The sequence below is a fragment of the Papaver somniferum genome, chromosome 2, assembly GCF_003573695.1.
Source record: "Papaver somniferum cultivar HN1 chromosome 2, ASM357369v1, whole genome shotgun sequence".
Lineage (NCBI taxonomy): Eukaryota > Viridiplantae > Streptophyta > Magnoliopsida > Ranunculales > Papaveraceae > Papaver > Papaver somniferum.
Window position 1 is genome coordinate 192,978,781 of NC_039359.1, and position 25,754 is coordinate 193,004,534.

At 36.3% G+C, this 25,754-nt stretch overlaps 2 protein-coding genes across 6 annotated transcripts; both read right to left on the reverse strand.

Annotated features, from left to right (window-relative positions):
• Positions 1–12,965: 12,965 nt before the first annotated feature.
• On the reverse strand, positions 12,966–18,403 carry LOC113350088 (imidazoleglycerol-phosphate dehydratase). The gene is made up of 9 exons (XM_026594162.1): positions 18,141–18,403; positions 17,354–17,478; positions 16,579–16,683; positions 16,322–16,414; positions 15,140–15,214; positions 14,999–15,061; positions 14,688–14,797; positions 14,307–14,373; positions 12,966–13,224 (listed from the first exon to the last, which is right to left on the reverse strand). Exons 1-8 carry the CDS (start codon positions 18,361–18,363, stop codon positions 14,346–14,348), a joined length of 822 nt encoding a protein of 273 aa, XP_026449947.1. The 5' UTR covers positions 18,364–18,403; the 3' UTR covers positions 12,966–13,224; positions 14,307–14,345.
• A 245-nt stretch (positions 18,404–18,648) lies between these two features.
• Positions 18,649–25,512, reverse strand: LOC113350089. Of its 5 annotated transcripts, none has more exons than XM_026594166.1 (9): positions 25,335–25,512; positions 23,045–25,150; positions 22,704–22,836; positions 22,504–22,592; positions 22,063–22,301; positions 21,725–21,811; positions 21,036–21,135; positions 20,534–20,747; positions 18,649–20,454 (listed from the first exon to the last, which is right to left on the reverse strand). In XM_026594166.1, the coding sequence occupies exons 2-9, from the start codon at positions 25,058–25,060 to the stop codon at positions 19,238–19,240; spliced, it is 4,095 nt and encodes a 1,364-aa protein (XP_026449951.1). In that variant the 5' UTR covers positions 25,061–25,150; positions 25,335–25,512; the 3' UTR covers positions 18,649–19,237. The 5 variants fall into 5 exon arrangements, with proteins under 5 accessions (XP_026449951.1, XP_026449950.1, XP_026449949.1 ...); XM_026594165.1 differs by having other exon boundaries at positions 23,045–25,181; XM_026594164.1 differs by having other exon boundaries at positions 23,045–25,245.
• Positions 25,513–25,754: the final 242 nt, after the last annotated feature.

Genomic DNA, 25,754 nt, shown 5'->3' on the forward strand with positions numbered 1-25,754 from the left:
AGAATCGACTAGGTTTAGGTTAGATTTTTCGGTTATATATGAGAATTGAACGACTAGGATGTATGTATGGGAGATAATCTAAGGGTTAAGGTGTATTTAGGAGGGTGGGGGGTGGGGTCGGGTAAAAAAGGATGTCACCCGTAGTCGACCCAATAGATGGCGGGTCTTCAAAGACCTGAGTCATAGTCGACCCGCGACTTGATGGGTTGGGTGGGGTACGGGTATTTTCGGGCGGGTGTGGGTTGGGTTGGCGGGTTAGGTCGGGTTTGTGCAGCCCTAGTATGAGCATCATGTATTACACATGCATTATTAGGCTGAAAGGTATGGCCATATGAAGAGGTAGACAGGTAGTAGGATGATGAAGGCCACGGTTGATGTGTATGATGATTGTAGAGAGAAAAGAAAGATCTGAAATACATTTTAACTGAGATCATGTGTTGAACACGTGTTCCCTTTAGTAGACGGTTGGGCTAATGACGTGTCGGGATGCCAGCACATCCATGCGTTTCATTTTTACATAACTGCACAATTTTTTTCATTAGAAAATTGACTGCAACTATATCTGATGTATTTTAAATTACTCCATATAAGGTTCTGAAACGGTATGATAGGAGTATTGTGCGACGTCCTTGCTAATGGTTGGCATCGATGACAGAATGTTGTTTAGGCATGTAAAAATATTGTTTTAAACTACATATATATGATATTATACTTCATACATAACAAAAATTTGACAAGTGGTTTAGTTGCCGATAGATATTTTTGATTGAAAGTGAAAATTTTCTGGGAGAAAAAAAATCGCATAAAACCAAAGTGCTAATACATATATAAGTTCTGAGAAACACTTTAGTTCCCGGTAGATATTTTAGAAGTAGAATGATAAGTTTTGAAAGAAAAAAAAAATTGGAACAGGGCGGCAAGAACACCGTGTGTGTGCATCTAGAAGATATAAATTATAGATAAAATGATTCAGCAGTGCACACTATAGCTTATTTCAAGCTAACCAGTTAAAATTTTATTTTGATTTCAAGTCATTTTTCAGGCTTTAAAAGAAAACGCTCTTTGATGAGCCTGCTTAGTATTAGGCAGTTGGTTGAGTGAAGGATGACCAAGCTGATGATGCTTAGATGGTCTTTTCGGATGATCAGCCACACTGGGACTGAGACACGGCCCGAACTCCCACGGGAGGCAGCATTGGGGAATCTTGGACAATGGGCGCAAGCCTGATCCAATAATATGGCGTGAGTGAATCTGGTGGTCGACAATCGTCCGGATTTAGAAAAGTTGTCGCGGTACCTGTAGTAGGACAGAGGACTGATAGCGATGTCCGCTGATCGATTTACGATGTCTCCGTCGCTGACGTTCGTCAAGCAGTCCATGTGGATTGGACAGGGTCTTCTTCGACTAATGAGAACTCACTCCCTTACCTAAGTTCCTAAACTGAGAATGGATGGCGGAGCGTAGGTGGTAAGCAGTTATATGGATACGGTGCTTTACCCGTAGACGCTTCTCCTGCTCTCGCAAGAATTGTATGGGACTCACTTGCTTAGAGTGAGGGACTTCCCGAATGACCGTATCGGGGAATTCTACCGGTGCATCTTTACTAATTGATTATAAGAGATAAAATTGTGAAACAATAATTTTTATTTTCAAAATCGGGTTTTTCCGCCGTAATGCTTTAGTTGTTAATCCATATGTTTCATAACGGAACGACAAATCGGCAGGCGAATAGCGCATGCGTGTTATACTAGTGTATATAAAGGATACTTTACCTATGTAATAGGCTAATCAATAGAAATCCTTCTCTTCTCTGCCTCTTCCTTTTTCCCCTATTATTCTACTGCAACACGTTATCATACACGAAGCTATACCTCAAAGCTATATTGGATCGGTTGATTTTTTTTGCATGGATGCGTTACCAGGTATTTCTTTTGAACAAAGAAATTTCATTTCATAGTATATATTAGGGTTCCACGAAAGCATGATTATCAAATGTATAGATTTCACCATTAGATTTTCATGAAAATTTAGGATATTCAACCTCATTAGTCTTAATTTACTCTTTTAAAATTTCAATCAAATTGGAATATGATGCAATCTCCAAATTCTGATTTTAGTAGAACTGTCTTCGTTTAGAAAATCCTAACTATAACAGCGTCAAAAAACCTAAGTTTAGTATAAATTTAACCGTTGGATTATTCTGTAATTTTTATATGTGGTATATGTTATTCTCATGGAGATACTGTAATAATTTCATAAAAATCCAACCATGGAGCATACTCCTAAGTACGTGATATTTCCTGCCGTGTCCACAGAAACGTGAATTGGAACAGTTATACGGTGTCATAAATATCTTTTTATCTAGCCATCAGATGTCTTTGAAATTTTAATATGTTTGTCGAAACATTGTGTTTAATATACAGTAAACATTTCATCATGATCTATGTATGATGCATTTGTCTGTGGATCAGAACATTTGAAAGAAGAATGTTTTCAATTTTTAAGGTTAACGATATGTTTTGGGCTCATATGCTAATAGTTTCACACTTATTATCAATGAGCCTGAATATTTCATATATAATGGACCATATATGTTTATATTTATTAAACATGACCTTGTCAACCCAATGGACTGGTCTTGACCAAATAGTTGACCAGACTTTGGCTAAATCAATTCGACTATAATTTGACATTTTGAACTCAGAAGTACTTGTGCACCACTAAAGAGTCTATGATGTGGAAGTTTGTGTACAAAAATACAATACGTTCTTCAAAAATCTTCAAATTATAAAGATATACCTTTCAAAGAGGAAGCCATACCTTCAACATTTCCAAGGAGACATATTAACTTCAGACGATGTATTGCTTTGAAGGAAGTTTGTCGAAACATTTATTTTCCCCCAAACTTGAATGTTAAGTGGGATGTAATCCACTTGTTAGACTATAATAATGATATTTTGTAATTAAAAGCACACCTCATGTTTTGTGGAAAGAAACTCACAAAAGTTTCCATGAGTCAGAGATGTAATTCTGGCCCCGGTTGTAATGATACAAAGTAAATGTATCTACCTATGGGACAAAGATGTAATTCTGACTCATAACAATGAGTTTCAAATCTTGGTATAATAATTTTACTGAGAATGATACAAGCGTTGTAATGCAAGTATCATATATTAGTAGTCAACTACAAGAGATATAGGGAGTTTAAAGGAAAACGAACATGCTATATTCTTGGAGAAGGTCATGCCCTAGACATCAACATTAATGGAAATAAGAAATTTGCCAAGTCAATACACTTACCCATTTTTTTCTTACCTTTATTCAATCGAATTCGTATGGTTAGATTCTACATTTTGATCCTAAATTGTTGTCTACATGATAGTTCAACATATATTTCATTAACTAAAATAAAGAAAATTTTCTTGCGAAGAATTAAATTCATTGTTTGCACTTACGGAATGAAAAGTATATCATTTTTATGAGATTGAAATACTCTAAAGAACTTGAGATATACTCAAAATTACTTGAGTTATAAGGATCATTCATACATTATGATGAAAAGTATACCATCTTCATGAACGGTAACACTCTAAAGTAAATGAGATAGATTTTCTTTTCTTACGTGATAAGGTCACACCACTTATTACACGAAACTCTTAAGGAATTTAAGTTAGTTGTTGAACTATTTCCTTATAATGTGACTACGATGATTGGATCTTCGAGCGAAGCAATGCTCAAATTTTGTTTCCAAAATGGAACAAAGATTAAAGGTCACAAAAGCTCTATATGTACCGAGAGCTAATCACCTTGTCAAATTCCAAAGAGACCCATGCAAGTGGATATCACATGGAAACTCACAATGATGAGAATGTAATTGATTGAATATTTCTCTAATATATTTGGAAGGAAATATATCTTAGAGAAACTAATGAGTCAATCTAGTGAAATGTAAATCACTATAGTACTTGGATTATTGAATCCATATTGACTTCGACGATGAAATATTAGGAATGCACTCATACAGAATTTGACATAACCATAAAGGCACTTTGGTTGTAACTTGATGTTTCTTTTTGAAAGGACTCATACGTACATCACTGTGTTTGAGTGGACGAGACAACAGGAAAAAGATTGACAGAATGAGAAGTAACAACATATCTCTCAATAGGTGTTCTCTAAAGAACTAGATGCAGAACCCCCTTCCCGTTATGCTTTTAAGTAAGAGAGCATATCACTCATTTCACAAAGCCTTCAATAAAATAGGACCGAGACCATCCTAAGATGCAAATGGTAAACAACCTACATTACAAAGAAAACGAGGTGATATTTAGAAAAATATCCATGCTGAATGCGGACCATTAAAGTGACTTATGGCTCTCGTGAATTTTTTGACATTTTGGACTAGTTATAGTTCCCAAATAATGTTGCATTTGGAAAACTACTAGCACACATTATACATGTAAGGACGCACCACCCCTTGTAAATGCTAGAGAGTATACATCAAAAGGACTTGATAGTTATTGCATGTTTAATATGATCAATGTAGGGCATCCTATACCCTATGGTATCGCAAAGGGTATCATCAAAGGTTACATATGGTGCCTAAGGCATGGTTATGCGTACAAACCTACCTTTAACTGCTTGGAGAATATGCAATATTACACGCATCTTCACTTATTCGTTTTAGACCCACAATTGGTCAACCATTCTTTGCGTACCAGTTGGTAACTGGATATAAGCCTGACATTGTGTTCATACGCATTTTTGGTTGTACTATATATGTTCCCTTACGACCCTGTATCGTACTATGATGGGTCAACAATTATCCGCATTTTAAAACCTTTGGCAGGAGATCTCTTACCGCTAGATTTACGGGTTATCACTTTAATGAGACAGTCTTCCCGTCGTTAGGGGGGAGATAAGAAAAAGTATTTTCCAAGGGAACGACATGAATTGTCGTGGTGTGTTCCCACTGTGCTCATATTGATTCTTGTACTCCACAAATGTAAATGTGAAGTGAAAGAATAATCGATTTTCAGAATGTATATTGATGTCGCTAAAGTGATGAGATCACACATACCAGCTGCAAACCTACCTGCAAGGTTACAAATCCTCAATAAGGGATATACACCATAGACTAAGGTGTTGCAACTACACTTAGTGTATGTGTGGTTGGGGACATGGCTCCATAAAGGAAGTTGGAGAGACCAATTGGTTCGATCAGTCCTCACCTAGAAAGGAAGTATGTGAGGAAGGCACAACTTACATTTATCATCAGAAATCATCTCATAAGATTGTCTCTGAATATGTCCATGAATCAAACTGGAGGACGCTCCAAAGTTTAATGATTCCTGAGAACAATGACATCCCTAGTGGATTATTAGAATGCGCACGAGTCAATAGAAAGATCATGCGAGCATATTGATGATTAATTTCATATACACTTGCTTAAGGAAATAGAGCAAGATGAGATCGAAACGTGCTCCTTGTTGCTTAATGTCAACGAATAGTATATTTGACATATACAGTCCAGGTAGAACTTGGTTCTTTGAAAAATATACAGGTATTTGGTGTGGTAGTGCTAACCAACCAAGTGTAAATCCTATTGGACATACATGATTAATTTTTCATAAATCATAATGAGAAGAAAGAAGTCTTAAAGTATAAAGATTCGCCTTGTGGCACGAGGTTTCTCACAAAGCCCTGAAATTGTTTTGTAAGAACTTCATAATGTTCGGCTACCCAGTTAGCTTGTTAATTTCAAAAGGAATTGAAATGCAGCATATGTATGTGGTTGTTACGTATCTCTGAAAAAATCAAGAGATAGAAGATATCTACAAAAGTACTTGATAGCCTTTGGTTACCTGAATCAAGTGACTCTAAACCACATAGTGCGTTTACAGTTAGATAGAACACTCACTTATAAATAGAAGCAATCAGGCGAATGTGGTATACCCATCTAAGTGGATATTTTATTTGGAGGGGATAGACAAGTAAGTTATTTTTCCTTGCGTATTCACAAGAAAGTTCATGATTTGGAATTGTAACTACATATGTCGATGGTACAGACATGATGGGTACTCTTGATGTAATAAGAGACCCTAAAAGCTATTTGAAATCCGAATTTGAGATTAAAAATCTGGGGAAAGCTCGACCGAATACTGAGCTTGTGGTATATTATTTCACCAGTTTGCATATGTCTAAAGTTGTCAGGAAATTTAATAAATACATGTATCCTGATAGCATTCCCATGATTAGTCGAGGTTCAAATGTAAGTAAGTGACCATTTTGTTTAAAGAAAGATGACGAAGATGTGTTGGGGATGAAATTCTCATATCTAAGTACAATATACGCATTGTTGTACATAGTATAGTAATATACTCGATTAAATTTTACATCCTCGTGGAACTTGTTAGCTAGATATAGCTCAGCGCCAACGCAACGTCATTGGAATAGTACAATGAATGTAATCATGTACTTAAAAGTAACCATTGACATGAGTTTGTTTTATCCCAGGAAAGACATAAAAATGAATGCTAAAGGAACTGCAATCCAAAGGTTGTTGATTATGAAGGAACAATAATCTCTTCTCTAAGGAAAGTAATCAGGGGGGATATGGTAGACTATTTTCTAAATCATTACCGATATTCAGTTTCAAAAGTACATGACTAAATAAATTGTTTGGAACAACTCTGAAAGTAATCATGGGGAGATGCCGACATCAGGGGGAGGATCCAAGGATATGATGTCGACATATTTTACTTTGAAATTGAAGTTGTGTTGTACTCTTTTTCCCTTCGATCGAGAATAGTTTTTCCCAAAGGGTTTTGTTACTCGACAAGGTTTTTAGCGAGACAACACTAAAAACATCAAGTATGTTGAACGTTGAAGACATAGAGATTAGAGATCGCGTTGATATTACTGAAAATATCTGAATCAAAGAAATGAAACGGGATATTCTCTCAAGCAACGTAACTTCCAGAATCAACAACATGGTCTTATAAACATTCAAGTCACCAAAGTAAAGTGTGATAAACTCCTTTTGAATGCATTAGACTAATGAGAATTATCTGACATCAGGGGGAACATCTAATGGTGTGTTGAACTATTTTCCTTCACGAGGTTGCTTTTTCCCACAGGGTTTTGTTACTCGGCAAGGTTTTTAATGAGACAACAACAAACACCAGGAATATAATTTCCCAGCTAAGGCTATTGTCTTTCCCACGAGGATTTTCTGTCTTAAGAGTTGTAAAGCAACTAGTCAACTTCAACGGAGCAAAGTGATCATCTGCAACGGATCACCTTTACTTGCATCTATCACGTTGTACTCTTTTCCCTTCGTCAAAGTTTTATCCCGTTGGGTTTTCCTTGTCAAGGTTTTAATGAGACAATATATTTGAGTCCATCTATGTTCTAAGTTTGCTTAATATTGTGTTCTTTTTCTTTAGTTCAGGTTTTGTCTCTCTGGATTTTCCTGACGAAGTTTTAACGAGGCAATCAACTTAGACTCGTCGATCTTTGAAAGTCGTATTGCATGTGATGAACAATATGTAAAGTACGTGACAACATGTGAAGTACTACATGTGAAGAGTTTTACCAAGACTTTATCCCACTGGGTTTTTCCTTGTCAAAGTTTTAATGAGGCGATTGATTTCGGCGCAAGTCATCAAGAGAGGACGACATTTGAACATCTACATTCGAAGCACTATACGTGAAGCAATACAATCAGAGTTCTATTGGACCACACAAGGGGGAGTGTTTTAGGGCCTACGGCCCAACTAGAAGCCTAAGGGTTTCTCTTTACATCTTACTAATAGAAAGAAAAGAGGTAATTGTTTGGTGAAGCCTTTTCACATGACAATAATACCCCCATTAACTAAGCTTTTAGTTAATATTTGTATATTTACAGGAATGCCATTGTTTTAAAAATAGATAAAAAAAATTAAAATTAGATATCTTTAAAAATCTTACTAATATAAAGAAAAGAGGTAATTGTTTGGTGAAGCCTTTTCACATGACAATAATACCCCCATTAACTGAGCTTTTAGTTAATATTTGTATATTTACAGGAATACCATTGTTTTAAAAATAGATAAAAAAATTAAAATTAGATATCTTTAAAAATAGACATCAGATTTTTGCAAAATTAATATATTTGGAAAGCTCTTTAAATTATCTACGTAATGAGTACAAACAAGGATATTAAATTTTTACTTTAAGAAAAAAAAATTCATTATTATCAAATTTGGTGTTGTTAAAAGAATCCAATTCAAGCATATGCATTGCACATGTGGCCTTACTAGTGTATATAAAGGATACTTTACCTATGTAATAGGCTAATCAATAGAAATACTTTTGTTCTCTGCCTCTTCCTTTTTCCCCTATTATTCTACTGCAGCAAATACCAGAAATTCCCCATTTTAATAATTAAGGAGAATAATTTTATCTTAATATTTAAGGGAACGTTATTTAAATACCCTTCAAAATTCGCTCCTTAGAATATACCCTTATTCAATTTTTAAAAATACCCCTACCTTCTGAAAAGTGGAGCAACTAGCACAAGTTGCTTTCAGAAGTGAACGTAACTAGCACAAGTTGCTTCCAGAACGGACGTGACTTTATACAAGTTGCTTCCAAAAAGTGGAAGCAACTTTCTCAAGTTGACTCCAACAAAATTATTTTTTACTCCACGAAAGTATTTGTGCTACTGCAAGGTCAACAAAAATGGAAGATTTTTGTAACATCCCACAATATTTAATGTAAAAAAATGCCCTGCAAACTGAGGATAAAAAAGGGAGGGCTTTGGATGGGTCATAGTTATCCAGAGACAAACAAGAATCTGATTACAGGGTATTAGTTCCTATACAACATTGCTTAGTTTAATGTAATATAAGCAAAAGAAAAAAACTAAAGCATATACATATACATATTGGTTTGCAAATAGAAAATTAATATTCAAACTAGAAAGTGAATATAAAGAAAAAAAAGGGTAAATTTATTAAATACCCTTGGTTTTAACACCCAATAAATATACCCTTATACAACAATAAATATACCCCTATCATTTAAAAACCTTATCCATATAAAAGTAGATTACCTTAATACCCTCACTTGTATAATATTTTCTTTTATTTCAAAATACAATTTTTTTCTATCAACTTCACCGCCACCATTCCATCGCCACCATTCCACCACCAACAACACCGCCACCACCACCACCACCACTTACTAACCACCGCCACCACTCCATCATCGCTGCCACCGCCGCCGCCACCACTCCACCGCCGGCACCACTCCACCACCACCTCCACTTCGCCACCACCGCCGCTGCTGCCACCACCGCCAAATTTTGGTGTCAACAACTAAAGTTGATCCAAAATTAAAATTTCAAAAATAACTTTACTATTACATATTCAATTTTTTGTGTATCAACAAAGGAAGTTGATCCCAATGACTGGAATCAACAACCAAAATTGATCTCAAAATATGGTGTCAACAACCAAAGTTGATCAATTTCTTTTGTTGATACAATAAGTGAAAAATACTCCAACTTTTTAGGGTCAACAATGGAAGTTGATCCCTGTGAATGGGGTCAACAACCAAAGTTGATCCCAAAATCTAGTGTCAACAACCAAAGTTGATCAATTTCCTTTGTTGACACAATAAGTGAAAAAATACTCCAACTTTTTGGGGTCAACAATGGAAGTTTATCCTTGTGAATGGGGTCAACAACCAAAGTTGATCCCAAAATCTAGTGTCAACAACCAAAGTTAATCAATTTTCTTTATTGACAAACTCCAACTTTTTGGGGTCAACAATGGAAGTTGATCCCTGTGAATGAGTCAACAACCAAAGTTGATCCCAAAATCTGGTGTCAACAATCAAAGTTGATCAATTTCCTTTGTTGACACAATAAGTGACAAAATACTCCAATTTTTTTGGGTCAACAATGGAAGTTGATCCCACTGAATGGAGTCAACAAATAAAGTTGATCCAAAACAATCATGTCAATAACCAAAGTTGATCACATAATTGATGTACTAAGATTAGTGAACCCAACGTGAATCGGACACGTATTTTCTGACTGGAGTGAGTAGTGATACCATTACACCACAGGTTCAATGTGTAGAGAAATAAAAGGAAAGCAGAAAACATTATCATTATAATTGTATTTGTCTAACAAACAACAATCTCTCTTCTTTCCTACCATCTCAATTGGTCAGATTTATCAGTAATAATACGTTAATATTAATTATACTAAGCTCCCCCTTCTGCCTTCCTTCCTCAAATTTCTCCTCTAAATACATATCCAGTAGACAATCTATTTATTCCCTCCAAAATAAGTTTATTCATTCACTTATATACATTAGTAAAGTGTTCATTATTACTCTACATATATCAAATACTGCTCAAAGGTATGGAAGAATCGTGATTACTTACCTGGTACATTTGTCTAAACAAATTAGCAGCCGCTTCATTCAACAATAGGATATTATGATTTGGCATCTTCCAACTGTTTTTTCAACCTAGAAACTTCCAATCCCTAACCAGTAGCCTCATTTAGACATCAAGGCACATGCGCCAAACAAATGACACCGTAATTAGGTTTTCAATAAAACAATAGTTAGACCAATCTACAACACCTAAAGCCAAAAAATCTCAATATAAAAACACTCACTTGGAACAAGCAGTATATACACATACAGATCCCCACTAACTTTTCTCACCTTCGTTACATGCATCCATAAATTAAAAATAAGAACGTAACTAAGCTAAGTGACATAAGACCGACATATATGAGTAATACGTTGGTGGAAGAAATACATACATAAAACTAAAAAGAAATGACTTTAATACAGTGTAGGTCATCAATCTAAAAACTTAAGAACCTATCAATTAGATTTCACTATCAACTGTTCAACACCATAACTGCGATAACTAGAAATGAATCTTAGTGGATGTAGAAAAAACTAGCACTAATTGTACCAAAGTACTCTTGCGCAAAATGAAAAAATGGAAACATTAAATTTGATGTTCACACCACCAACCATACAAAACTAGACTGTTGTCTTACTAGATTAATCAAATCTTTACCAAATTATGCACCCATGTATCAATTTATGCCACTAACTCAACATTCTTTGTTAGTATCAATTATAACTATTGTTGTTCACAAACACGATGACACGACAAATGAAGTTACCTGTTATGAGTTGGATTTAATAACATTCACCACCACCAGAAAATGTACTGTCGTACAACAAGTATCCACCACCACCAAAACAAGAACAACATTCACCAGCAGTATTGCTGCAACATCCACCACCAGTGCTACAACAACACATTCCACCACCATTACTACCACAACATCAAGATTATAAATTAAATATCAACAGTCTCTACAAATATCATTAGATTAAAATCTAAATCTAAATCTAAATGTATACCTGATATGAATAATATTGGTACATCTTCACTATTTTTTTTCTCCTCCTCCAACACCACCACCACCATCAACTAATAAAATATAAATTTGATATCCTCCTCAACCACCACCGCTGCCACCACTTCCATCATCATCTACTAAATGAACAAAGATTTAATATCCTCCGCCACCACCACCATTGTTGCACCAACACCACCATCCACCACCATTCAACGACCTTCAATCATAAAGTTTTTAAAAACCTAAAATTAGGTTTCAGTAATTTCGATGAACTGAAACTTCAAATTACATTGAATAGCATCAATTCTTCTCTTCAATCGATGATATTCAATATTATTCAATCAATTCATAAAAAAATCATCAAAATTATTCAATCTTTAACCTTGAAAGATGGAGAACGATTAATAAGAAGTTAAAATAGGTTGAATCGAACACAAATATAGAGATAAAACTATGAAATCGAAAACCAAAAATCAAATTTATCGATCTCTGAATCTGGAAAATCAATCTTTAACATAAATAACAGGTTGAAATCAGTTGAAATCGAACACAAACATATTAATAGATCTGTTGCTAATAACGGAGGATGTGGTGGTGGTGGCGATATCTGGTGGTGGTAGTGTTGAGGTGCTGGTGGTGGTTGAAAGAGAAGGAGAGAAAGAAGAAGAAATAATTTTTTCAGGAAGTGGTTAGATCTAAACGAAGATTAGAATAGGAAGGGTAAAAATGGAAAGAAGAAAAACGTTAGTGAACCCTGATCGGGCTTATAGATAGAAAATGGTATATTTATTGTAGGATAAGGGTATATATGAAGCCCATCAAAACAAAGGACATTTATATAATTCCCACGAGAAAAAAAAGCTCCAAAGAACCGACAATAATCCACAAAAAGAATTAGTGCCTTATGTTTTATGCATAATCTGCTAATTACTGTGTGAAAGAGCATAATCTGCTAATTACTGTGTGAAAGAAAGCCAAATGGGAATCATACTGTTCGAAAGACGAGCCAAATAGGAATCAAAGTCCACAAGGGTTTGTTTTGAATCTGGTAAACCAGATTTACGACCAGTAATGGGTACAATAGCAACTGTAGAACCCGCGAACGAATTAATCAATCAGTCGTGTTAGGGTACCCCTACAGACATCCTAATAGCTCTTGAATGAAATTGTGTCTGGCTAGCTGGATGCATCTTCGTTAAATGAACGACGAACATGTATAGGTACCTTTACGAAATCACATTTAAAGGACATTTTTCAGGGGATACTACTATATGATACCAAAGACGATTTTAAATAGTGAAAGGGGATGGATAAAAAATTGAAAAGAGCAAAAATCACTCTGAATTGTTCTAAGGAAGACTGAGTCGTAAATTTTGGACTCCCGCGTACTATGCTTGAGAGAGGAGGACTAGAGTCTTATGTCCAAGTTTGGGATTAAACATTAATCTCTACTGCATCTTAGCAACTTGGTTGATACAATTACAGGGGGAAAAAAACACCTTACCCGCTGCTATGCACAACCTTTGAATGCTCTTAAGCAAGAAATTGAATCATACAAGCAACATACAGTAGTCTACATTTCCATTCTTTTCAATCAGATCACTTTCCACCCATATTACATAAGCAAAAAGAAGCAATTTGAAAACTACCATTACAAAATTAACAACTCAGATTCAAGCACAAATGGTTTAGACATGAATACATAATTTTAACATGATTCTGTTGACAACTACTAATGTCCGTACATACTTTGGAGTTCAGATTATCTGTTCAGATTCCTGCAACAAAAGATGGGATTAATGAGACGAGAACTCAAGTTAGCGGTTTCAGTTATGTAGCTTTTTTACCGGAACACAGGCATAATATTTTCTCATCAGGTATATATAATGAAACAAATGAATAGCTAGTTGAGTATATATATATTTCAATTGAAAGCCAGCATTGCGACCTGTAGGATTAATAAACGTTCATATACTTGGTTGGCTTAATTATTTATATTCGGACAGGTTTAATAATTAAAGCAGGTTTTTGAAAGGATCACAATGGGAAATGAGAACCGTGAAAGAATATTTTCTTTTTTTTTTTGTTTTGAACCATGGAGAAACAAGTCGAGCAAGAGCTTTTTGTTGGTTTGCAGAGAATGAAACTACAGCAACATTTTGTTGATGGACATGAAATTTATCTGTGTTTGCTTATCCTTCGTTCATATCAAGTATACCAAATAGCTCTTCATAGATATGATAAGAACAGTTATAAACCATTTTTATCTTAAATGATATAAAAAGATGTTTATTGCAGTCTACTCAATTTAATTGTATGATTTAAATCTATCCAGAGATACGACCGTTCAGCACAGACGTTAAAGAGTTTAGCGGCCAGAATATCAGGTCATTAAGCATGCTAATAAATGAATATGCTCATTATAATCTATGATTTAGCAGCTGCGGCACTAGAAAGATTAACTGATGGCACTTTGATCCTCAAAAAATGATGGTTTAGCACACCATACCAAGGTCAGTGAAAAGATTTAGGGAGGACAACACCGTGGTCACAAGATAAGGCTTAGTCACCAAAAAAGATGACCAAACCCTTTTTGTATTAACTATGGTCAATGGTGTGAAACACGTTCAATGACTTAGTAAGGATCGGTAAACACCAGTCATACTTTTAGCCGCACATCCTTCAGTGACCTGACTGACGGGTTGCCCATGACCCTCACTAAATCGACTTAGTGACAAAAAAACAGTCTTAAGCCATGTTTTCTGGCCTTCACTAAAACTAAACTTTCTTGTAGCGATGCAAAATGACTTGAGTCCATATAGTTTCAATGTCGAATTAAAGGAGGAACTTAACAGATTACCTCAAAGATTCTCGAACTTCCAAGCATTAGCTTCATGGTTTAGGAGCGCGACAAAACCCCTTTGGAGCTGTTCACTCGCAAGAAAAGCAAAAACAGCATTAAGGAGAAAATTTTATTTAAAGTACACTGGGAATGTTCGTTCGGCTGTTTATCTCAGTGAAGTTGAGATAAACAGGTATACGAGCATTCCCAAAGCCACTTATAGATTTGGTTCAATGTTTTTTTTATCTTCTGGGGGTCAGGTTTTTACCACCCACCCCACCCCTGTTTTTATTTCTTTTATCAACAATGGCCACTCTGTAGGTTTGCTTTTAAAATAAGATAAACGAACAAACAACAACAAAATAGAACAATAGTGCAGTTACAAGACCAGAGTCAGACCTTGGCACTTTTCCTTGACGGCGTGGATCGTACTCGGTAGCCTGTCGAAGAGCTCTTGCAAAAGCCTTAAATGTGGCCTCAATAATATGGTGAGAATTTTTTCCAGCAAGCTGCACTCACCGAAAATTTGAATGTTCAGGGGGGGACAAGAAAAATTTCTAGAGTGTAATAGAGCGTGCAGAAACTATGATGGTACCTGGATCCAAGAGGCAAGAGGCAATATCATTGGAATAATCAATTCGACTAAATAATCTATAAGTTTGATATTTTTAACAGCACTAACATTTAACACTGCCATTCGAGGGCATTACCTGTCGGATATGAAGGGTCATTCCAGAGGTATTCACCAAAGACTGAAAAAAATGCTCCACCAACTAGAGAAACAATTCAGAAGATTGGCATCAGATACCATTTGTAAAAGTGAGGAAGAAGATGTGAAGTTTAGAAACTACCTGGGTGTCATACGTTCCAACTCGTTGAGTGGGTATGGATAAATCATAACCCAAATAAGGTCTCCCGGATAAATCCTGAAAGAAGTGTGTAAATATCAAATATGCAGGCGCTAGTGGAAAACCAAGTACTAGATAAGATTGTTAAAACATCAATGGCTTTGAAATTCGATGAAGACGACTACTTTGCCACATGATCCTACAGCCCTACTCAATCAATAGGAGGTTCAGACCCGCTTGACCAACCTCAAAAAAACAATCTACAGAGCAATCAATTACTGTACAAATAGATATTAAATATGGACTAAATTAAGATTCCGTGGAAGATCAAGTACTAGAAATGCAATTGTTCTTCAATGTTTATCAGATGCACCTGCACCAAAGAAAACTACTTCTCAACATCAGATCTTACAGTCCTACTCTAATACCTATTAAGCTAATGTAACATGTACTCCTTAGAGCCAAGTGTTTCAAACTAGACACCTAGTCACACTGTTGAAGCATGAAATATTGATAGATAATTCTGTGTCTGTCTGCATCAAATAAGTATTATTTATCTAACTTTTTTTCTGTTTGCTGAAGCAGGTAACTTTCGGATAAATGAGATAACTATCATGGAATTATGCCGACTGGAAACAAAGAGAAAAGGAACAGCGAAAGCAATGAACCCGTAATATGAGCTAAATATACTTAACAGATAAAGATTTTCAGAAAAATAATAATTTTCAACGGTCTGCAGAGTTACTACCATTTAAAGTGACACTTAGGCTCAACCAAGAGAATGAATTTCAGACAACTGACAATCAGATGATGACAGTAAAACCTTCTCATTCCTACTTGTCTACTCAATTTGTGACATGCTATTTGTGCCATCCGTGCAAGCTAATGCCAAAGACAATGCTTAATTTACAAACTAACTCACAGCTACTTGACTGCTGCTTAAGAGGAAAGCTTCCACCCTTGCTTGCTCCCTCTATCCCACAAAAATCAGCCAGAAAGTAACACCGAAACTGAGAGTGTAATGATAAATAAGAGGTAGACCCGCATGTTGAGTCAGTCTGATTTATGATCTTTCACATCGATCACAAGAAATTCTACTAAAGCTACCAATTTTCTGTCTACAGTGGCGGTCTTCTTTCTTGATGACTAAAGCTACATAAGGGGAATTTAGAATCAGTGGTATACCAGTGAAACATGTACAAGAGATTCATCAAGAGGAGCTGTAAAGTCTCCGAATCTGTTAATTCCTTTTCTATCCCCAAGTGCCTGAAGTAAGCTCTGCCACATCACAAAAATGAAATGTCATGAGAACTCAATAAACATTAACCCGATGAGGCAAAAAACAAACAAAATTCATAAGAAAGCAGAAGCATAACAGAATCTCAGACGGAATTGGAGAAGTAACTAGATGAACTCATTAAATTATTCTAGAGATGTATCACCGTTCCGATAGCGAGTGCAACATCTTCATTTGTATGATGATCGTCGATATGAATATCACCAGTAGCTTTTACATGTACATCAAATAACCCGTGTGATGCAAGTTGCTGCAAACATAAACACATCCTCGTTATAAGAAATTCAGCAACTCAAGAAAAGAATCATCTAGATTGGAGCATGAAGAATTCACCTGAAGAAAAAGTATACCAGTAATTCAAGAAAAGGATAGCTACTGTCTTAGACTCCCTATGTCATTACTATCTCACTCTGAGTTATCGTTCTTCCCTTAAAATCACTTAAAATACACATGTGCCACACAACACCAATATTTAATTGATGGACAAACATCCCTAGTATGCAACTAAAAGGTTGAAGTATAATTTCTTTAGTTTGGTGTAAGCAAACTTTACCAACTTGTTAGCTGTTTACATTATTTGTCATTGCCATATTAACAACCTAATCAAGAACTTATCAAATAAGACTATTCTCCAATCTATCCCCAAAACCTCACTCTTACGCTCAAATCAAGCCTCTTAGGCTCAAACCCATATTAAAATGATGACAATCAATTCTAGCTATATAATTATAAAGCTATAAATATAGGGTTTGCAACATGATAAAAAAGAAAAACAGCTAAAGTAATTTACAGGGGAATAGTTAAGCAATGACTCCTCACAAAAACAAAGTGCTTCATGCTGCAGTTCAGCTCGACAATGAATTCTAAACCCTTAAATTTGGAGTATAAGTTAAGATATGGAAAAGGAAAAATATACTTACATCCAACATATGATCTAGGAATGGAATACCAGTATCACTATCAGTAATTCCTGTACCATCCAAATTTATTTTCACTTGTACATTCGTTTCCTTTGTCACCCTTTTTACTTCTCCAACTCTACTTGCTGAAAATGTGAAAAAGAAATAACTATGTGTCATCTGAATCAATATTAATAATCCGAGAAGGAATTAGCTGTCACTTTAAATATCCACCATCACCTCGTTTTGATCACTCCCAAAACCACATGCAAACTGATAAATCATGCAAGGTAAAAACTCCCAATTCTTCTACACACTGACTAGCTTCTGTCATACCTAGCCAATTTACTCAAAACATAATTTCATCAAATCTTACTAACCTTATCTTCAAAGTTGTAGTCATGTTTACATTATTTGCACCTACTAGGAAAAAAATAAAAAAATGAAGATTCTAGTAGTTTGAAACATTACTCTGAATCTATCCCAAAATTCTTTTAAACACGCTCACCAAAAACCATGCTAAAACATCAGTATACTCAATAAATATAAATACAGATAAACTAAAAACAAACAGTTTCCTAACAAAATGAACCAGAACCCATACTTCCAAAACCTCAAAGGAAAGAAAACATAAAGTTTAAATTATTTTTATAATGGTTTGAACTATCATTCTATAGCAAAGCCAGAGGGATACACTATTAGTTAAGCCTTTTTCACTTCCCTAGATTAAGAATTTGAAATTGATAGGATGATAATTAAATAAAATTAGGGCAAAAAAAAATGAAAAAGAAGTTTGATTTTTGTTTACCAAATGTAGAAGCTGGAATTGAGGAACCATTTTCTCCAGCTTGAGAAGCAGCAGAACAAATCGTCGCTATTTGTTTTGATTCCATTTTTGTAATCTTTTGAAAACGATTTGAGTTCACGAATTGGAGGTTGTACTTATTAGAAAAGACCCTAACCTTAGCTTTTAATGCTTGAGAAGAAGGAGAAGGCAGTGTGCCAAGATGAGAAGGAATGGAGAGCTCCATGATTCCCTGTTGAGTTAGTTTGTTTTTGACTTGTCAAACCTCATACAAAAGGAAGAAACCACAAGGGTTTTGACCATTCAGAATAAGTCAACGCTAGTCAGATGTTGAGTCTTTGAAGTATTTAGAAGTTGCCGATGGCAGCCACAACGTTAGAAAAAATTAAAAACTGCTTCTTTTATGCAACACTTGCACCTGGTCATTGCCGGTGTCAGTACGGAATTTGATGTTGGAAACTGTAGATTTATGTAGTAAAATATTATCGAGACTAATCTCGACTAGACATAATTTACAGAATGGGAATCTTCTAATATAAAATTGTGCAAGTCATAAATTACATATGGCATGATACACCGATCATGTTACTAGTATGCCCCGACACAACAGAGATGATTGATTAGGTGAAGTCCGATGGCTTTTACCACGAAAAATGTTCTTTACCCTAATATTCATTATCCACTGACAAATCTGTGGTCTACTGGAGCAACTATAGCAAAAAAATCACAAATACTCAGAATTGAATCTGAACAAAATTACAATCAGAATAAGAATAACAAGATCCATGAGAAGCTCGAATATCATTGGTGAGTACCGAGTAGTAAGTTGTATCCGTCAAATCAACTGCTACTTTTGTTATAACTGCAACATGCGGCCACTGCAGACTCTGAAATAGAAATACCTACTGAATCTTGGGTGTCTTGGGAAGCTGCTGAGCAAGAGAGGAGGAATACCGTTATCTTGATCAAACTCATTAGTTTCTTATCTGCGTGTGAAGTGTTTTCTTCTGTCTTCTGTGGCAGTAAACATCCACCAGAGCCTACAGGACCACCTCGTAAACCATATACAATGTTGCTATCAGCCAGAGTGAAAATCAGGTTCAACACAGAAGATCACTTGCATCCTCTGAAGAAGGTTGAAGCTTGGATTTCACGGGAGAACATGATATATGGCCATTTTCCTTGATATTAGGTTGATCCACTGCTGATTCCTCTTCTACAGATGCAGAACATAAGTGATTACTTAAGGCACAAGTATCAAATGCTGAATCACCAGAAGCAAGTGTACCAGAAATGGCTTCACAAACTTTACAAGCAAAATTATCCGCATTATCGATTACGTTCGAATCAGAAGTAATAACTTCTCCTGGAGAAGCAACGCTTATATGACTAGCCACATCAGTAGTATCACACACCAAATCAGCAGGAACTAAGGTAACAACTACAGCGTCGGTAACTGCATCGTCAATCTCATGTTCATTGTTGATAACACTCGCACTAGAATTTAAAATTTCTTTATCAGTAGCACAATCCTCTTGTAGACAAGAATCACCCAACTTATTACTCACATCAGATGTATCACATGCGATATCCCTACAAGTTACGGAGCCAGATACAACACCAGTGATTTCATCGTTCATTCCGTGTTCATTATCGACAGCAACTGTGTCAGAAGCACTGGGATCATGCTCAACAATCGAACCAATATCACATTTATTGTTCACTGTTGAGACAGATATAACACCAATGATTTCATCTTTCATTCCGTGTTCATTATAGACAGCAACCGCGTCAGAAGCACTGGGATCATGCTCAACAATCGAACCAATATCACATTTATTGTTCACTGTTGAGCCAGATACAACACCAATGATTTCATCGTTCATTCCGTGTTCATTATCGACAGCAACCGTGTCAGAAGCACTGGAATCATGCTCAACAATCGAACCAATATCACATTTATTGTTCACTGTTGAGCCAGATACAACACCGATAACTTTACCGTCCAATCCGTGTTCATCAACGATAGCATCCTTGTCAGAAGCACTGGGATCAGGCTCAGTGGAGCCGCTATCACATTTATTGTTCACCTCGTCGATATCACTGTTCACTGTTGAGCCAGATACAACAGCAATAACTTTATCGTCCAATCCATGTTCATCAATGACAGCACCCTTGTCAGAAGCACTGGGATCAGGCTCAGTGGAGTCGATATCACATTTATCATTCACCTCGTCAATATCACATTTAATGTTTACCTCAGACATACTCTGATCGGTGCTTCTAAATCCAATGGCATTTACAACTGCAGAAACAACTATAGAAGATTAATAAGCACGTGATAATAAATAAAATTTAGGCATGTGTTTAATAAATTGGTTAAGATTAATCAGTACCTGACCCATCAGTTTCCTTTTGTTTGGTTAAATTCTGCAGCAATATTTCTTTCTGTAGTAGCCCTGTACCAGGAAACACTAACATATTCATGGACCTCTTTTCTTCCTTCTGTGATTCGTCAAGGGGCTTGAAGTCGAAGACTTCAGTCCATGTGTGCAGGAGCTCAGGGATAGCAGGAATAACCAACCTTTCAACATTGAGAGAATAAAGAGCCTGAAAACATGAGCAGCATAGGAATTGGATAACAAATTACCAACCACCATATAAGATACGGATAAAGTAAGACAAGGTAATGGAGATCCAGCACTAGTTCCTAACAAGATTAATGCTGTGATAAACACTAAATGTTCAAAAGCATTCAAGTGAAAGAGTATTAAGAATACACCAGTAGTTTGCTCTCTCCTAACAACAGATCAATTAGAAACAAAGTCCAAACGCTAGAACAGATAGATACGACTTGGTCATCAAACTCGTAAGTACGAGGGACTCTTATTAACTTACAGATTCAATTGCAGATAGAAGCCGGCGGCACATCCCTTGACGCCTATAATTGAAGCGGGTACCAATAAATGGCATCTCTGCCAACCTGGTTCCATGGATCCTGTAAAATTTAATAATTAGGTTACGGTAACTGCAAATTGAGAAAAACATAACAATATATAGCATTCTACAAACGAACTATATTACACAAAATGTCGAACATGACTGGAATGACTATTTAAATAAAGTAACAATAACACATAACAGCATGTATATAGAACAAGGACGAGTCTTATCAAGCTGACCAAATGGACACAGTGAGGACGCTTTATAAGATCAAAGATTCCAAATAAGGTAAAGACTCTAAAAAAGAACTAATCGCTTGCTTAGGTGAAAGCGTTTTTCTTGCCCTTGGAAAACTATTGAGGATGTCAGAAGAAGCTGCTGTTTCTTCTTTTCCTTCTGTTTCAAAAGACTATTTATCGTAGCCTAAATAAATTAATAGGGAAAGGAAAAATTAAGTTATCAGTGGCCTTCAAGCACCATTTTGTAATTTCTTCAAACAATCTTAATTTTGGGAGGTTAAAAAGGTCATTTTTTTACTGTGTTAACCACAGTTCTGTTGTTCCATCCTGCAATCTCAAAAATATTTACTTAACTGTAATTATAGAGCAACAAATTGGGCATAGACGGTTTAGGAGGAAGAGTACCTGATAGTTGCCGCAGAGATGATCTCATCACTCCTTTCCAGAATAACAGTGTAGAAGCCACCATAATTGACCCGATTAAAGTTCGACCTACAAAAGGTAGAGGATTAATCAGATATAAAGAAATCATTGAAACATTGCCTTACTGGAATCTTACATGATATATGAAGAGGTTAAGTGTAAACTAATTAATGACCATAAACGAGTTGCTTTTAAAACCTTGAACTCACCAAGAATTAATTTCACAAATACTGTAACATATTAAAGCATATTAGATCACATGGCACCATACAGTGATGTAAATGTTCCAACTCGTGAGCATATGGGTAATAAGGGCTTACCCGCAATTGTAAACCACATTACGGATCAAACTGATCCCAGTCCTCTGATCAACAATAGGAAAAAAGCATTCATTCATCACAGTCAAGGCTACAGCAAGTTTGGAATTGCACTCTGCTTTTTGAGGCAATACACGGGAAGATGTGTCCAAGTCTGATTCAGTACGCCTAATAAGAGACCATGAAAATCCTTCTTCGAGTTCATTTTTAGCTCCAAGGAGCTTTTGCAGTTGATTATAGATCTGGAGAAGAAATATGCATTACAGAACTTACTATATGTCTTTTTCGTATGTACAGAAAACGGCAAGTACATTTAAACTAGCAAGAAGAAGAAGAAAAAGGATGACAGACACATGGTGGGGGGAAGAAAAAATGAAGAGAAAAGAAAAGGGAACATGAAAGTATAAGTGAGAAGTTGGGCAATATCGAAATCGTATACAATACCTTGCTGCATTTCACCCCGCAAAAGGAAATGTATGATTTATTACGTTTTATAGGTCTAGCATCCGGATCCAGACCACATGATTTGTGATCTGCAATAGCCAAGAGTTGTAGATAAAGTTCAACAACCATTACAAAATCAGCCCATTATAAAAGAAAAACAATCTAGGTGAAGAGCATCATAAGAAAACTAAGAAACATACATTTTTCCTCGCACAGACCACAGGTAAGCAAGACGGAAACAGCTGTATCATCCCCTTGACCTCTTCTTCTACCAACTAACTTACAAACTTTGCAAATACAATTTGGACAGTGCCAATCACCAGGAGGAAACATCTGCGTTGTGAAATAAAACAAAATTAACTTCCACTTGTAAATGAAGCATTTTTGGTGGGTACTGATGCTACTTTGATAAATCAACTATGTTAGTCAAAAAACTTACAAAGCCTGAATGGGACGCGGGAAATTTGAAAAACATATAGTAGTCACTAGTTTGTATAGTAATCAATATGTATGATAAATAATTAACACAGATAACTCGTACCTCTATGCCTAAGCACCTTTGGTGAAATGTGGAAGGACAACCATCGCAGCAGATCAAATTCCCCCCATCTGCACAGATGCCACATGTATCATCGTTTGGGTCATTAGGGTCATATTCCATTAAATGGAACCCAGTGCGATCAGATTCCTCTTGCTTGTTCCATGCATCTAGCTGGCACTGAAGGAGGGAAACCCCAGAATCTACATAGATATTTTGGAGAGGCTGCTGCAGATTGCTTCCCGCATGGATCTCAAATTCTGAAACTGTAACGATTTTACCACAGCAATCACAATGAATGCCATCCCTTGTGATCTGGCCCTCTTGCATTGCTCTTGTACCTCTCCGATTCATATACTGAACTTTTCCATTGAGAGCCACAACACCCATGTCAATCAACCAGGATAAAACACTTCTTTTCCCAGTGAATGGAGTGAAACCATCATCTGAATTCTTCTTCTGATTAGAGCTACGAACTAACAAAGCACCTCTCTTTTGCTTTCTCTTCTTTTTTCCTTGTTGCAAATTAGCATCAGATGCTAGGGCTGACTTCTGAGTTTTGCCCGTCTTTCTCAGTGCTTTTTCCTTCTTTAGCTCCGTCTTTCTTAGTGCACTTTCCTTCTTTGACTCTGGCTTCCAAAGTGCATTTTCCTTCTTCTGCTCTGGCTTGCACAGAGCCTTGTCTTTCTTTGACCCTTTTTGTCCAGTTTTCTTCGAGATGTTACTTCCTTTGCCAGCCTTTTTCTTCGCCATATCCGCCATCCTTTCTTCCTTGCTGCGTCTTTGCCTGGTTAATTGACTGATGAGCTCCTCTGGTATGGGTGTAAACGACTTACTACTCTCACCACCCTCATTTTTCCATTCCGTAATAAAAGCATTATATGCCTTGACAATAGACCAGAGTCCACCTCCTCCGTTAGGCCTGATGTATATAGAATCCTGGTAGTCTCTGTTATTTCTCTGCCTATGCTCAATTTTCCATCCTGCATCCAAAAGTATTGTCCTTATCTGGTCACGAATTCTGTTTTGTTCTGTTGACCTACTATCCCCAACATTTTTATTCCCATGTCTTGTTGAGTGACTTAATTCGGATTTCAAGGTTCTGAATCCTTTGTTCCTTATCTCTTTCTTGAGTTTAGTACTCTTCTTGTGACTTGAACACAGTGACGAGGAAACAACTGTTTTCTTGGACATCGTATCGTGGACTTTAAGGTTTGTGGTTGACGAACTTTTCTGCGACTTTACCTGATTCTTTTCTGGTGAAGGTGGAGGAGATTGCTGTGATTCCTGCTTAGTGGTGTCAGCAGACCTCAAACCCTTTCTAGTTCCTTCCCTTTTGAGTTCAGAACTCTTCTTAGACTCTCCAGCTTCCTTTTTGACCATCACCTTTAAGACATTATCGTCTTCACTTTGCACCATTTCATTCGATGATTCAGTCGCAGAAATATTTGTCGGCACAGAAAGAGCAACGAACTCTCCATCTTTTGTCATCTCATACTTTTTTTTCTTCTTCCTCCTTAACTCCTTTTGCCGAACGCTCACACTTTTTCCTTTATCAATAACTTCTCTACTGCACTCAGTTTCTCTCGAGAGCTCTGCCTTCTTCGACTTTATACTACTACCAGCCTTTAAACCCCCATTAATATCTGGATCAACCTGGAATCGCACTTTTTTAGACTTCTTAACTAGAACAATGTCATCAATCTCGTCGTATTCATCGTATTCAAAAACATCTAACCTACTGCTTTGCTTTCCATCTTCAGATTCACTTACCCCATTATTCACAATTTTCTTACTGTCGACTTCAATTTCTTCTCTAATTACCTTTCTACGACGAATTAATAAATCCTCACTCGATTCTGAACCATCACTATGGACTTCCCTTTCTCTCTTTAAATTCTCCTTCTTCTTCGACCTATAAACTTTCAACTCCTTCACAGACCCACCGTTCTCAGTAGCCCCAACATCCCCTTTTTCTTCAACAACAACTCCTGAAACCCTATCTTCGTTATCCATCATCACAATCAGATCACCAGATCATAAACCCTTTCTTTCATCACCATCAACAGTGCCTCAATTTGAAATGAAGTTTGCTGCTATTTAGTTCTCCTACTCAAAATTAACAAAACCCCCAAGAACCCTAGAATCAAAATCCCCTTTTATTTCTCAATAATTAAGTACAAAATAAACAATAACACACGGATCTGGAGAAGAGGAAGAAGGTTTATATTCAAACAAAAAATCAGAGTTAGAATTCGAAAAGGAAAAAGAAGATTAGTATTAAGTTGGTTACCTTTTTAGTGAAGAAGTAGAAAACCTAGTCGATAACTGAGTTGACATAAATATATATAGGTTTTGGAGTGGCGATTCAATTGTTTCTGCAAGTTAGAGAGAGAAAGGGAACAGAGAAGGGAGAGATGAGGAGAGTTTAGATGTAGAGATCGAATTAAATACTGATAATGGCTATTATTTTTTTTTCTATCTCTCTGTCTTATTACTTGTGGAAATTGCCCAATTGGGAATCGTCGTTTCTGTTTCCCTCCAAAACGTTATATCGGACACGATTTTTCGGTGTTTCTTGTGAAATTTTATTTTGAGTTTTTCGTAGGCTGGGGTAAATGGCTAAAATTTGATTCGGTTTTTATGTCTTCCTTCCCCTCGGATCATTTGAGGAGTCGTGTAAATACAAATTGAAAGTGCAAGTTGTGGAAAG

Excerpts from the sequence above, each read along its gene's own strand:
- LOC113350088 (XM_026594162.1), bottom strand. The coding sequence starts at position 18,363 with ATGGAGCTCTCCATTCCTTCTCATCTTGGCACACTGCCTTCTCCTTCT. Across the intron at positions 15,062-15,139 it reads TTGGAACGTATGACACCCAG|TTGGTGGAGCATTTTTTTCA; the intron begins GTAGTTTCTAAA and ends TTGTTTCTCTAG. Across the intron at positions 14,374-14,687 it reads CGTCAAGGAAAAGTGCCAAG|CTCCAAAGGGGTTTTGTCGC; the intron begins GTCTGACTCTGG and ends GCGAGTGAACAG.
- LOC113350089 (XM_026594166.1), bottom strand. The coding sequence starts at position 25,060 with ATGATGGATAACGAAGATAGGGTTTCAGGAGTTGTTGTTGAAGAAAAA. Across the intron at positions 22,837-23,044 it reads AAAGGTGCTTAGGCATAGAG|ATGTTTCCTCCTGGTGATTG; the intron begins GTACGAGTTATC and ends TTCACAACGCAG. Across the intron at positions 20,455-20,533 it reads AAAGGAAACTGATGGGTCAG|TTGTTTCTGCAGTTGTAAAT; the intron begins GTACTGATTAAT and ends AATCTTCTATAG.